Raw genomic sequence first — 13391 nt, 5'->3', positions numbered from 1 at the left:
TGAGAACTAAGTGTGAGAATTATACACCTTTGGTGATGTAGCTGACGTCCTTAGTAAAAACCAATAACCACAACTGTGCACCTCTTTCCCACAGGATTATACGTGCATAACAGTGAAGGACTGTGGTAGGCTTACACATTTTGATTCAAATAATTAGAAACGTAACTCAATTAATATTTATTTCACAAAAGAGCTATGAAGTTTAAAATCTATTTGCACAGGAAGCAGCTGATTTGAAAAAAAATTTAAAAGAAAAAAAGGGTTGTATTCAATACTACATTTCTGTTCCATAAAGAATGTTGGTATCTACTATCTGCACATAGATAATCTAATACATCACTGGAAAGCAGAAAAATAATTGTTCCTTCTTTATGGCACTCTGTAAAGTGTTTTCAAGTTAATAATGTAAGGCAGTGCAAGACTGAAGGAAATAAAAAAACAGCTTGTTATAAATATAATAATAAAGGCATTTTTCTATTAAGAATTGAAACACAGACAACTGAGAAAACCATGGAAGCCAACCAATAACTTGATTCTCTTGAAATTAAATTACCGTATTTACTTGAATGTAATGTGCACCTTTTGGCCAAACTACTTCGCAAAAATTAAGGCATGTGTTAGATTTGATGGCACATTTACATTCATCAGCAAATACTTTTTTAGTTTCAAGGTTTTGAAAATTGATGCGTGCATTAGATTCAATTGTGCATTAGATCGGTGTAAATATGGTACATTTTTAGGGTTATTCACAGAAACAATTTCAGCAATGCCCCCAAATATTTTAAGCACTGAAACAATTTGCCTCCTATTGTATCACAAAATGGCCAGTAATAGCAGATAATCCTCTGGTACCCCCAAAGAATGACTGTAATCATTCAGTGAAATACTTTGAGGATACAGTCATTCACCTCCAGACAGACTTTGACACTGACACATTGTATCAAATCTGGACTTCTATTTTTGTAACTCTAATGTAAACTTTATGAAATCCAGTTATGTTTCATATGCTGCAGGCTAAATTGTGTTTTATTGTTCATATATAATTGTTTTAGAAAGTAATAAAATAATAAACTATAATCGGTGACAAACTAAAAATAGATTAAAACACACATTAGCATTCTACATACCTGAGTAGGTTTGTTTAAACTGATGTCAATAGACAGGGAGTTCCGAAGTCTAGGTGCTGTCACACTAAAACACTGATTTATTGCAAATGTGGAATGAATATTATGTGGCACCTTGTAACAGTGCCAGTTCCACAGATTGAAACAGTCAAGAGGGTACATACGGGGGAAGGCGACCTCAAAGGTAAACTAGTCCCAAGCCGTTAAGGGTTTTATATACTAATAGTCACACCTTGAACTTGGTCCAGTAGCAAATCAGGAACCAGTATAAGTCTCTGAGCACAGATGTTCTATTCTAAAAAGATCTCACTACTATCAGCAAACGTGCTCCAGGATTCTGCCCTGACAGCAGCTTTCAGATCAAGCACAAGGGAAGTCCTACATAGAGTACACTGCAGTGAACCAGTCTTGAAGAATCAAATGCATGAACTACTGTGGCCAAGCTTTCCCAGTCCAGGAAGCGTTGTAGCTGTCATACCAACTGCAGTTGATTAAAGGCACTTTAGGCACTGATAAAAGGTGCTTCTAGCTTTTATTCCAAGACCAAAATAAAACGGAAGGAGGAAAATCATACATACAGTATTACATAATATTGTTCAAAATAAAAGAAGTGGCTGCTTATAGCAACTGATACTGGTGGACAGGAAATTAGAGAGCTAAGGCAAAGGAAACTACTATTAACTTTGTAGTTACCGCACATTAACAGACACAAAAGTAAGTCTGAAGTCACTTTTGCTACTTTCTAGACAGTATAAGTTGTTTAGTAACCATTTTCATTCTGTTTGAAAGACTGCAGCAGTCTTACTATATTCACTGTGGCGACTTGTGCTTTTTACAACAAGCACAGATGTTTTAACAACTATACAAAATGGAATGCAACTACAGCAATCAGCTGAGATCAGCAGTGTATTCAGAAACCTGCTTTTTCCTCCTTAAGAACCAGGAGACATTCCCCAGCATTTTGGACCCACTTAGCACAATCAAGGATAATTCCTGAACCATACTCTATGTGTTATCCATAAATTATTGCTCTCTCTATATTATACACATACAGCAAATAAAGAAATATACGCTTATCTGTTCAGTCAGCTTAGTCAATCATTAGCACTGTGATCTACTGGTTTACTTCAACTCACATTGTACAAAGGGGGAGAGGAGATTATGTCATTCTGAACAACTGGGTACATATCTATTTAACTAAAACACTTAATATCAAAACTCAATCATTCTAAAATCACAGAAAATGTGGATGGGAGAAGGAGAGGTTTAATTCATTATCAATATTGATTCATGAGTTACTTATCCCTAGCTTTCCCACAAATGTCACATGTCACTTTAACTTCAGAAATGATTTAAGACTGCATAACTGTAGATGACCATTACACTTTGAATTACCCACACTCTTGTGGAGCAAGACAGCAAACAAATGTAATGGTGTCAGGACACAAGGAAACTATGGGGGATATGGGGCATCTGACACAATGCTGTAATTCCCAATGGCAGTCTGCCACATTTCTTATACAGTTAAATTGTGTCCACAAACACCTTGGCACAGTTGCACATATTTTCAGCCAGTCCTGTTCTTCCATCCAAAGTCTTTTTTACTCTTCCACTTCTCCAGAAAGCAAACACCTGCTAAAAGCATCTCACATCTTAGAAATACTCCTACACTCGCACACACACATTTTTTGCTGTAGGAAACAAGATTTTAGTTGCCATGTTTTCTACCATGTCCTATTTCTGAAAACAAACACATGAATGTGCATAACAACTGTTAAAACCTCAGCCACCAACAGCCAGTTAAAAGAATTTTTTTTAAAGACAACATTTCTAAGAGATATGCAAAGATGAGCAAACTTCACAGGCATAGGAGAGCTAGTGAGGTCTTACGCCTTCTCAAGGGCCTTTGTTTTCCTTGCTTGGAATATAAATAAGACCCTCAGCAAGAAGACTTTTGGCAACAATCTCAGATGTACTGGGCTCATATATGGCACTAGAGGACAAAACCAGCACTACAATTTGTGTCCACACGTTTGCAGAAAGATACCACACACAGTGCTGCTTTAGGGACTTACTCACACCATAATCTGCATCAGTTTAATCCAAGTATAGCATTTTAATGTAAGGAATCTAAGATTGGTTCAGATGTAATGTCAGGAATCCTGATCTATAATCCTGATTTGATGAACAAACACAAGCCATAGTATGCTAGTTTTTTATTTATAAATTTATTTATAAATTGGGTTTATACTGGTGGCCAGGAACTAGCAAGTTGCAGTTGTTTTATGATTTTCAAAATCAGAAAGTTGACTTAAATTGCTGATTTAAGCATCTCTCTTTTTTCCAGGGTAATTTAAATCATGATTTCAATCACCAGTTTAAACCAATCCACTCTGAGATATCCTTAATTCATGACAGAGAAAAATATAGAAAGGAGAGGGTGGCAAAGATTCCAAAGGAAGGGTTTTTTCAGTTGCAGGTTCAGTGAGAAAGGAGCAGAAATGGGACACAAACACAGGCTTACCATTTTATTTTATTTTACAAAATTTATATACCACTTGATTGCAAGAAAGCGCTTAAGCAGTGAACAAAAACAAAAACCAATCTGGTATAGGAACAGAAGTTCCTGAGGAAGCATTTCCTGTCTTTGACCTTATTCTTCCCTGGTATCATACCAGCTAGCTGCTCTCCGCATGAACATGAAAATTCTTCCCTCCCTTGCCAACCTCAACTATGCTTAGTCATAGGGCTAAATTAACATCAGCCATGGCTAATACTGCCCCCTACATAAATGAATTTTGAGAATTCCATTGTAAACTATATAAAATGTTATTTGAGTCACACCTGCACCCAAATCCCTATGAAGTTAAATTGGAGAGAGATCTACAGATAAGTACTTCTCTAGGCAGCTGGAATTGTATATAAAATTCCCACAAATGACTTCAAGCATAAGGTTGCTATATGTCTGAGATTTCCCGGACATATCTGGAATTCTGCAGTCGTCACTAGTGTCCGGGCAGAAATCATTAAAATGTCTGGGAAAATCCGGATGTATGGCAGCCCATATCAGCAGTGCCGATTTTGGTGACTTTCCATAAAAATACCTAAAAAACTGCTCAACAACTTTGCCAAAAGAAGCTCAGCAACTTTCCTGTGTATTTTCACTGTTTGAAATATGGCAAGCCTACCTTAAGGAAAGTTCCCATAAAAGCTTTTATAGATGGTATCTAACACCACTGAAACCAAGTAGAAAATACCCAGGAACAAAGGACACTTGTTGGCACTGCCAAGCAGACAGAGCAGATCTCATCAATATATATTACAAGACTGGCTAAGCTATGATCCTCCAGGTGTTGTTGGACTACAGCTTTCGTCATCCCTGACCATTGGCCAGGATGGCTGGGACAGATGGAATCAAGCATCTGGACGGCCACAGACTCCTCATTCCTGCTCTAACAGAAGAAAGGGATATAAAGTATAGAAAACAAACAGCAACATTTAGTTGGCAAATGGTTGGAGAGTATGGAAGCTGTAGTCTAACAACATCTGAATGCAATAAGTTAGCCACTCTCAATATATATTGGGTTTGTCCTAAAAGAAATGCATTTTGGAAATCAGTTGTGGATCATATAGAATACATTAAGGTAAAGGGACCGCTGACCGTTAGGTCCAGTCGCAGACTCTCATCTAACTTTATGTGGCTCTCATCTAACTTTATTGGCCAAGGGAGCCGGAGTTTGTCCGCAGACAGCTTCCAGGTCATGTGGCCAGCATGACTAAGCCACTTTTGGCGAACCAGAGCAGCACACGGAAACGCCATTTACCTTCCCGCCAAAGCGGTACCTATTTATCTACTCGCACTTTGACGTGCTTTCGAACTGCTAGGTTGGCAGGAGCAGGGACATTACAGGCTATTAACTCCCAGTAGATCCCTTGCACATTCTTTTTGGTCACATAAATGAAACATAATTTCCTGGTGATTATAATATCTATCAGTTATACAGTAGTACCTCGGAGGTCCGTTCTTAACCTGAAACTGTTCTTAACGTGAAGCACCACTTTAGCTAATGGGGCCTCCTGCTGCTGCTGTGCCACTGGAGCACAATTTCTGCTCTCATCCTGAAGCAAAGTTCTTAACCTGAAGCACTATTTCTGGGTTAGCGGAGTCTGTAACCTGAAGCGTATGTAACCTGAAGCGTATGTAACCCGAGATACCACTGTAATTGGGAAAAGGAGGGTACCTTTCAATTGCTATTGAAAATTTGGTGTTTCTAAGTTCAATATAGCTTACTAATCTTGTTAAATTATTTTGTATAATAGTATTACAAGATGAGCCCACCTATTAAATCTGTGTGCAGATGACCTGGCCTTATTGGTTACAGACCCTTTGACAACATCCCCTTTAAGAAGGAACTGGAATCTTTTGAGATCGTCTCAGGCCTTTGGGTTAATCAGAAGCTTTATGTTTTCATATTCCTCCTAGGGATATAAGCTCATGAGAGACAGCTTGTTTCAATCGGGGCAACAAATCCATAATAAATATGATGACAAATATGAAGAAGCTGAAACTGATAATGACAGCTCAGAAAAAGAGACTGACTGAATTTTACATAGTATTCATTGACTCTTAGTTCCTTCCCTCCTTTTTTGCAGCTCTTTTCATGGAAATGAAATCACTAGGTACTGGCATATAACATATAACAATCACTAAGTACTGGCAAGATTTAAAGAGAACTACTTTAACCTTGTGGCACCATAAGGTATGGTATTTACCTATTACCTATTTACCTTAAGCTATTTACCTATGCTATTTAGAATATATGGAAAAACTAATTCATGAAATCAGAGTACATGACTCTTCAAAATCAGATAAATGAATTAAAGATTGGTATAGTTTTATTACATTTGTAAAAGGAAAAGGAAAACCCACCATCTCATTATGCTAGGATATGGAATGCATAATAATTTTAAGTAAGTATGATATTGTTTCTTCTATTATTTTAATGTTCGTGCCATCATTTTCCCATCAAATCTTTCAGGTCCTTATATGCCTCAATTTCTAATCACTTGTTCTATCTACTTATACTGTCTGGATTGAGGGGGTGAGTTCTTTCCTGATTTGGGGGTCCAGTCCTTTGGAGTTAAAATATTCTCATGGTATATATTTATTCTATTTCTTCATTTTTTTGTTTTGTTTTTTTGTAATGTTTGATATTAGAAAATCATTTTTAAAGGGTTTTTTTAAAGTCCCTGGAGGGAGAAAAGAGAAATGTTATAGTTTTTTTTAAAGAAAGAAGATATGAAATTACAAATGGTAGAGACAAGGTTATAGAAGGGGGAAAACACTAGTTGTTTATAAATAATGTAATGAAGAACAACCTAAAAGAAGGTTTAGAGAAGACATTTTACTCTACACTTTAGCAATCCTGACTGTCCTACTTTTGAAACTGCTCTTTCTCTAGCCAACAGAATCACAGGAATTGCTGTCAAGCCTACATTCACATTATAGTCCATACATGTTACTGGATGCAAAAAGTCAGGATTTCTCACGTAAAGTACGGAAGTATGTGTGATATAGTCCTTATTAGGATATATTCCTCAATGGAATCTGCTTCCCCAGTAAAAAAAAAATCCCTTTCAGTTGCCTTTAAAAGAGAACTAAGAATCTAATATGATTATACTAAAGCTTCACCACCAGCAGCACAGTCTCATTAACTAAGTGGCTATCCAATAGTTCTGATGTTGTCCTTAATGATGCACCACATCTATTTAAAAAGCACAAATATTTCACCGCTAAGGTTAGGAGTCAGCATCCTTGTGGACCCATGAATTCATACTGGAATTGAAAGGGAAATATCCACAGTATTTACAGTTACCTGTGTAAACCGAAAGCATCAAAACATCTAACCAGCACATTTCATCCAGATTGGTACTTTATCAATACAATTACCATCCCAAACATTTAATTACTGCTATCTCAATTTAGAGCATTTTCATGATACATGCAGCACAATCTTATGCATAAGTAAATCCCACCAAGTTAAATAGGATTTCAGCCTTACTTTTCATCTGCAATGAAACACTTCTGAATGCTGCAGTTTCAGTATAGGCAGCAAAGCAAAACTCTGTTTTAAAACTAAAATACATTATACACAACATAGTTTTTCATAGCATTTTGGATATCCAACTTAATTCAGTAGTCAATTTTGGGGGGAGGGGGGAAAAGAGCCTTCTCAAACAGCTAGCCCATTTTCAACATCCAGTTACAGAAGGCAGATGGTGACCCATCCCCATAAATCAACAGTAGTAAAAGTGCAAGTTCAGATCTGCTTGAAATACCGTGCACAACCAGAAACCTATTCTCATTCTAATAATATTCTTAGTGTTATTTTCATATATCGGCGCATTGTCAGTAGCCAAACACATGGCAACTTGTTGTAGACTGCACACTGATGTTTTGACAAGTAAATAAGACACACAGTGAACAAAGATACAGAAGAACTATGAATAAGCTGGACATCCAGTAAAATTCAAAGTTATGTCTCTACAGTGGTTATAAAACAGAGATCTAAATAAACTGTTAAACACTTAGTGCAAAGGTATGCCAAACATTTCTCAGAACATTCTTAAAGCCTCAAAAGAATCAACCTTTTCTTCTAAATCAGGCCTAGGCTAAATATTTTATTTGGCTCCTCAAGATGGACATAGAAGTTGGGCATTAGCTCCAAATCAGTTCCTGGCCTCACATCAAACACTATCCTGTCATTTATCCAGTCAGTCAAAACAATGTTTCCATCTAAAACTTTTAATGTTTACGTCTTGAAAACTGCTAATTGAATCCAGTTTTCCCAATCCAGTTTTCACAGTCTATACTATCAAATACCAAGATAATAAATGTGAAATAAATAAATACTACATATTGCTTACAGAATTGAACCGGGACAAGAAAAAAAGGTTGAAGCCAAAACAGAAGACTGCTAGCCTCATAAAATTTAAAAACACTGAAACTAGATATGTCAACATTTTTATAGTAAACTACTTCTAATCACACTCAAGGAAGATCTTTAGCTCAATATAGTTTTAGCATTTAGAAGTTTCTGAAGTATGTTTCATACCAAAATGGATGAGATTTAGATATTCTAAAGCAAACCCTAAGAAAACCACTTTCAGCCACTCCTATACATGTTTACTTAGATGTCCCACTGAGTTCAATATTACTTACTTTCAAATACTTAACAATATTTTTTCTATTGCAACTTTCCTTATGCATTTAAAGCTTCCCTACAAAAAAGAATGTGATGCATGACATGCACATTTAAAGTTAGCCAAAATACAGAATATTTAATCTTAATAGTATCAAGGGTTTTTGTCTGCATTTATTTATTTATTTATTTACTTACTTACTTACTTACTTACTTACTGAATTTATATACTGCCCAATACCTGGAGGTCTCAGGGCAGTTCACAGAACAAAATCAAAATATAAAACCACAAAATATATAATCAAAATAAAATGAACAACCCAATAACCCCCCCCCCAAAAAAACACATTTTCAAAGGTCATAGGGTGTCGGTTTGCTGTCTATAATTTTACAATTACCTATAATTTTTTTCTAATACTTAAGTAGTGTAATGTACTCTGAATACTAATTAATCCTTCCCCTGAGACAAGCTTCTATAGTTCCAAAATTACAAATCTGAGAGCATTAGAAATTGTGCAAGGGGAAGGGACAGACGTAATGACTACCTATCCACTTGTTGGTTTAAAAAGATTGTAAAACACGTCTTTGGTGAACTTCACTGTTCCTTCTCCAGAGCAGCGGCAATACCAGCTGCAAAACAGTCCTTCAGCCAATTTTTAGACCAAGGATGTTGCGCTCCACAAAGTGCATTTGCTGGACATCATATGAACCACAAAGAAGGCTGATCACTGAAGAATTGATGCTTCTGAATTATGGTGCTGGAGGAGACTCTTGAAAGTCCCGTGGACTGCAAGAAGATCAAACCCCTCCATTCTTAAGGAAATCAGCCCTGAGTGCTCACTGGAAGGACAGATCCTGAAGCCGAGGCTCATGAGAAGAGAAGACTCCCTGGAAAAGACCCTCATGTTGGGAAAGATGGAGGGCACAAGGAGAAGGGGACGACAGAGGACGAGATGGCTGGACAGTGTTCTCGAAGCTACTAACATGAGTTTGACCAAACTGCGGGAGGCAGTGGAAGACAGGAGTGTCTGGCATGCTCTGGTTCATCACAAAGATCACAAAGAGTAGGACATGACTAAACGACTAAACAACAACAACAAATGATGCTGGACTACAACTCCCATCACCCCTGACGAATGGGCTATGCTGGCTGGGGTTGATGGGAGTGGAAGTCCAACAACATGTGCAGGGCCACAAGTCCCATCCCCCAATAAATATGCATATATCAACTTTGGAAATTTTCCAATTATGTTCTTGCAGAATTAGAACTAGAGCCACACAAACAAGAATGTATATGTTAGTAAAATGCACAAGAGATTATAGAGACTGCAAGATGGTACCATTCAAAAATGGTTGATGATAATACAAGCTATTAGTAAGAACAACCTCTGCCAGGCTGGGGACAGGTCTGCTTTTAATAATGATTTACAGCCATCATAGTGCTACCTGAAAACAATCTTGCTCTGAGGGGAGATGCAATCTAACTTGCACATAATATTAATCCAGGGCATACATATGTGTGTTTTGTTGGTTTTAATTCATGCTTACTGTTTTAATATTTTATGTAAGCTATTTCATGAGGTTTACCTGAAAATCGCTATATAAAGAAAGCATGATCATCATTTGCCCAAGGCTCTCATCTAGTAGACGAGACACTGGCTTAAAAGCACATACCTTTTTTGTTTAAAAAAAGTCTTTTTTTACTGTAACAAACAAGCATAGATATGAATCCTAAATCCTAACATGCGAGGTGGAAATAGAAACTGAAGTAGGAGTCCTCCAGGACAACTGCCTCAAAACATTTTCCAATCAAGGCATCTGAAGATTTTCAAAGATATGCTATTAAGGTTAAGACAGAGAATATGAGGAGAAATTATTTTGAGGAGATATGGAAGGTATTCGTAGAATTTGTACTGTTAAAATGGAAACAGGTCAAACCATCGCAATAGGTGTTGACATGTTGGGAGGCTGGATAGTTACGATGGAATGGTCTCGGGGGTGGGGTGGCACTTTTTTTTATTACTTTGTAAAAATAATAGCAACAGTAATAAACTTGAAAAAATATGATTTTCAAAACTTAAAAGCAAGTTTTTGCTCTGCGCTATGGTAGCATAAGCATCAAAACAGAACCACAGCTATTGCACATTCCAGTCAAACCAGCTTGTTCCAAAAAGCCTTTCCTTCTATCTCCAGACTTCTTTAGAGACCCAAACACATACAGTATTAGAAAGAAAGAAAATACCCAAAAGGTTCGTGCTTTTGCCCTCTCCATCTCATCAAGGCACAACCTTACACAACCTTCCTTTGCGGAAGTGGATTTCCAGCAGGGCGAAAACAAGGGCGCAAAGCGGCAGAGACTCATTCAAGTTTAAGCTGCCAGAGGAAAAGGATCAAACTCTCTCTAACCCTCCCCCCGCTTCACAACTTACACTTAAACCCACGTCCCAAAGCGGCCTCACATCCTAACGAACCGATTGAGCAATCCAGATGCTGGAGAGATAGAGAAAGAAAAACCTCTCACGATGCTCGAGCCCTGGAGTTTCAGACGGGCTTTATCGGAAGAGTCCGACGCTTTGCAGGATGCGTCCCTTCAGGGCGTCGTGTGCAGCAACCGTTGCACCTGGAAGCTCGCACCCCTCGGCAAACTCTTCACCCCCCACTCACGATAGCTGAGATCGCGGGGTGGGAGCGTGGGGTGAAGAGCTTACTTTTCTCCCGAGGCCTGGAAGCTTTCGAGAGAGTCTCACATACACAAGGCTGTGGGGGAAGCAGCTCGCTCCTCGAGGCTCCCGGCCAGTGGGTTGAAACACAAACACACACAAACACCTCACGTTTCCCTTATTATTATTTTTGAAAACAAACGGCGAAATTCTCTCTCCTTTCCTCACCAAACCTGGGGCCCTTTTCTCTCCCCACCCCCACTGCCCTCTTCAGCGTCCCGCAACTTCCGAACGGCTTCTCCACAGACGCGAATTATATTCCCCTCGCAACACCCTTCTTCCCCCACACAACGCCTCTTTCTTCTCGGGTGGCCCTTCCATTGTCAAAGCCGACCCGCTTTCCCCCCCATACCCCACCCCACAAGGCAAACGAGGCCCCTCGGGCCTCGCTCTCCTCCTCGTAACGTGTGTATGGGGAGCGAAGCGTGCGCGCCGCCTGCCTGACCGCCCGCCCCGCCGCGCGCAACGGCTCCTCTCACCTGTCAGTCGCAGCTTGACGGGCCCGTTCCTCCTCGCCCCTTGGTTGGACATGACCCCCGGGAATCCCTCCCGAGAGCCCGGCGGTAACCCTCCTTCCCTGCCGCCGGGGACGGGGGCGGCGCGGGAGGGAAAGGGAAAGAGAGAGAGCCTCTAATGGAGTCGGGCTGGACGCGCCTCACGACGCCGAATGGAGAAAAGCCCGGATGTGCCCACTGTCGCCATGAGCGTCAGGAGGCGGAGGCGCAGCCGCCTTGCCCTTCCCTTCCCGCCCGAGGCTGAGGCGGCGAGTACAACAAAGCGGCAGACGGGGGAGAAGCCTGAGGGGGGAGCGGCGGAGTCGCTCGCGCCAAGGCCGGTCGGCCGCTTCGCTCTCCTCCCCCCCCCCCGCTTCGCCGCCTCAGGCCCAGTTCCTCACAGGCCTCGCCTCCTCGTGAAGGAGCAGCAGTAACGACAGGGCCCCCCTTTCAAGGCGGCGGCGAAGCGTCGCGGGCGGCCCTTCGCTGAAAGGCTCCCTCGTTCTGGAGCCGCGCGGAAGAATATCGATGGGGGTCCGACCCCCAGCGCGCTTTGCGAGAACTCCAGGCACGGCCAGCTCCGTGATGCCGGCTGTCCAACAAAAGAAGCTTAAAAACTCTCTCAAAAAATGTCATATAAACGCCCACAATGGGGAAACAATCTTCCAGCGCTCCACTTGGGGAACAGCAGAAGCTTCCTAGAAAAGGTGGGCCTGTCCCTCGACATCCCCCCCAAAAAGCCAAAGTGTGGCATCAACAAGCCCTCTGCAGCGCCACAAACCCAACTCTAGGGCGGTGTAAGGTTGGAAAGTGTTGATTGCTTTTACCTTTCCACAAGGGCCAATGCCAAAATCCGGCATCCTCAAGCACAGTTTTGTCCGGATGGAAGCGCAGAGTGTTTAAGGACCGGGATGTTCGCAGGGAAACCAAAATGCTCATTTACAAAGTTATCGTGCTACCAAGCTTAGCTTACTGTATGCTTGAACCACTTATAAACGCCAGCTCCTCAAAAGATTGCATCAATGGTATCTCCAAAAAAATTTACGTATCACTTGGGAAGGCAGGTGAACTAATGCCAGGGTACCGGAAGAAGCAAGTATCAGCAGTGTCAAAGCAATGATTCTTCAACGTCAACTTTGTTGGACTGATCATGTTGTTCGGATGTCTGATTATCGTCTTCTAGAGCAACTACTCTATTCTGAACTTAAGAATGGAAAGCGTAATGCTGGTGGTCAACAAAAAAGGTTTACAGACGCTCTCAAGGCAAACCTTTAAAAATGTAGTATAAACACCAGCAATTGGGAAACACTGGCCTGCGAGCGCTCCAATTGGAAAACATCCAGAATTGGCCTCCACTTACGGACACACCGTTAAGACCATGTTCATGGAAAACAATCTTGCAACACATATAGAGCAACACAATGATAATGTCCCCTATCTAGACAGGGAGAGCCTGACTACTGTTAGTATACTATGCTCTGCTAACCTTGAGGTTAGATTACTGCAATGCGTTATATGCAGATGAAGATGATTTGGAAACTTCAGCTAGTGCAGAATCTGGCAGCCAGGTTGCTCGCTGGAGCAAGACAGTTTGAGCATATCGGCTACCATTGAGTTTCGGGGCCCAATTCAGAGTGCTGGTTTTGACCTATAAAGCCTTAAACGGCTCAGGACCACAATATCTCAAGGTCCACCTCTTTCCATATGAACCTACCCGGACCCTGACGTCATCTTCTGAGGCCCTTCTTCGCGTGCCTCCTCAAGAGATCTAGAGGGTGGCAACACAAGAACGGGCCTTCTCTGCAGTGGCTCCCCACTGTGGAGTGCTTTCCCCAGGGAAATTCGCCTGGC

At 40.7% G+C, this 13391-nt stretch overlaps 1 protein-coding gene across 1 annotated transcript in view; it reads right to left on the bottom strand.

Moving 5' to 3' along the window:
* Positions 1-12934, bottom strand: part of SMURF2 (SMAD specific E3 ubiquitin protein ligase 2) — a 67318-nt gene extending 54384 nt beyond the window's left edge. Inside the window, exon 1 of the mRNA XM_083427461.1 lies at positions 11526-12934. Coding sequence (XP_083283587.1) covers positions 11526-11577 — 52 coding nt within the window. The 5' untranslated portion in view covers positions 11578-12934. The remainder of the gene's footprint in view (positions 1-11525) is intronic.
* Positions 12935-13391: the final 457 nt, after the last annotated feature.

The sequence above is a fragment of the Podarcis tiliguerta genome (genome assembly GCF_965153285.1).
Source record: "Podarcis tiliguerta genome assembly, chromosome: 2".
In the NCBI taxonomy this organism is placed as follows: Eukaryota; Metazoa; Chordata; class Lepidosauria; order Squamata; family Lacertidae; genus Podarcis; species Podarcis tiliguerta.
The sequence above is the reverse complement of the archived record's forward strand: the minus strand, read 5'-3'. Positions and strand labels throughout refer to the sequence as shown.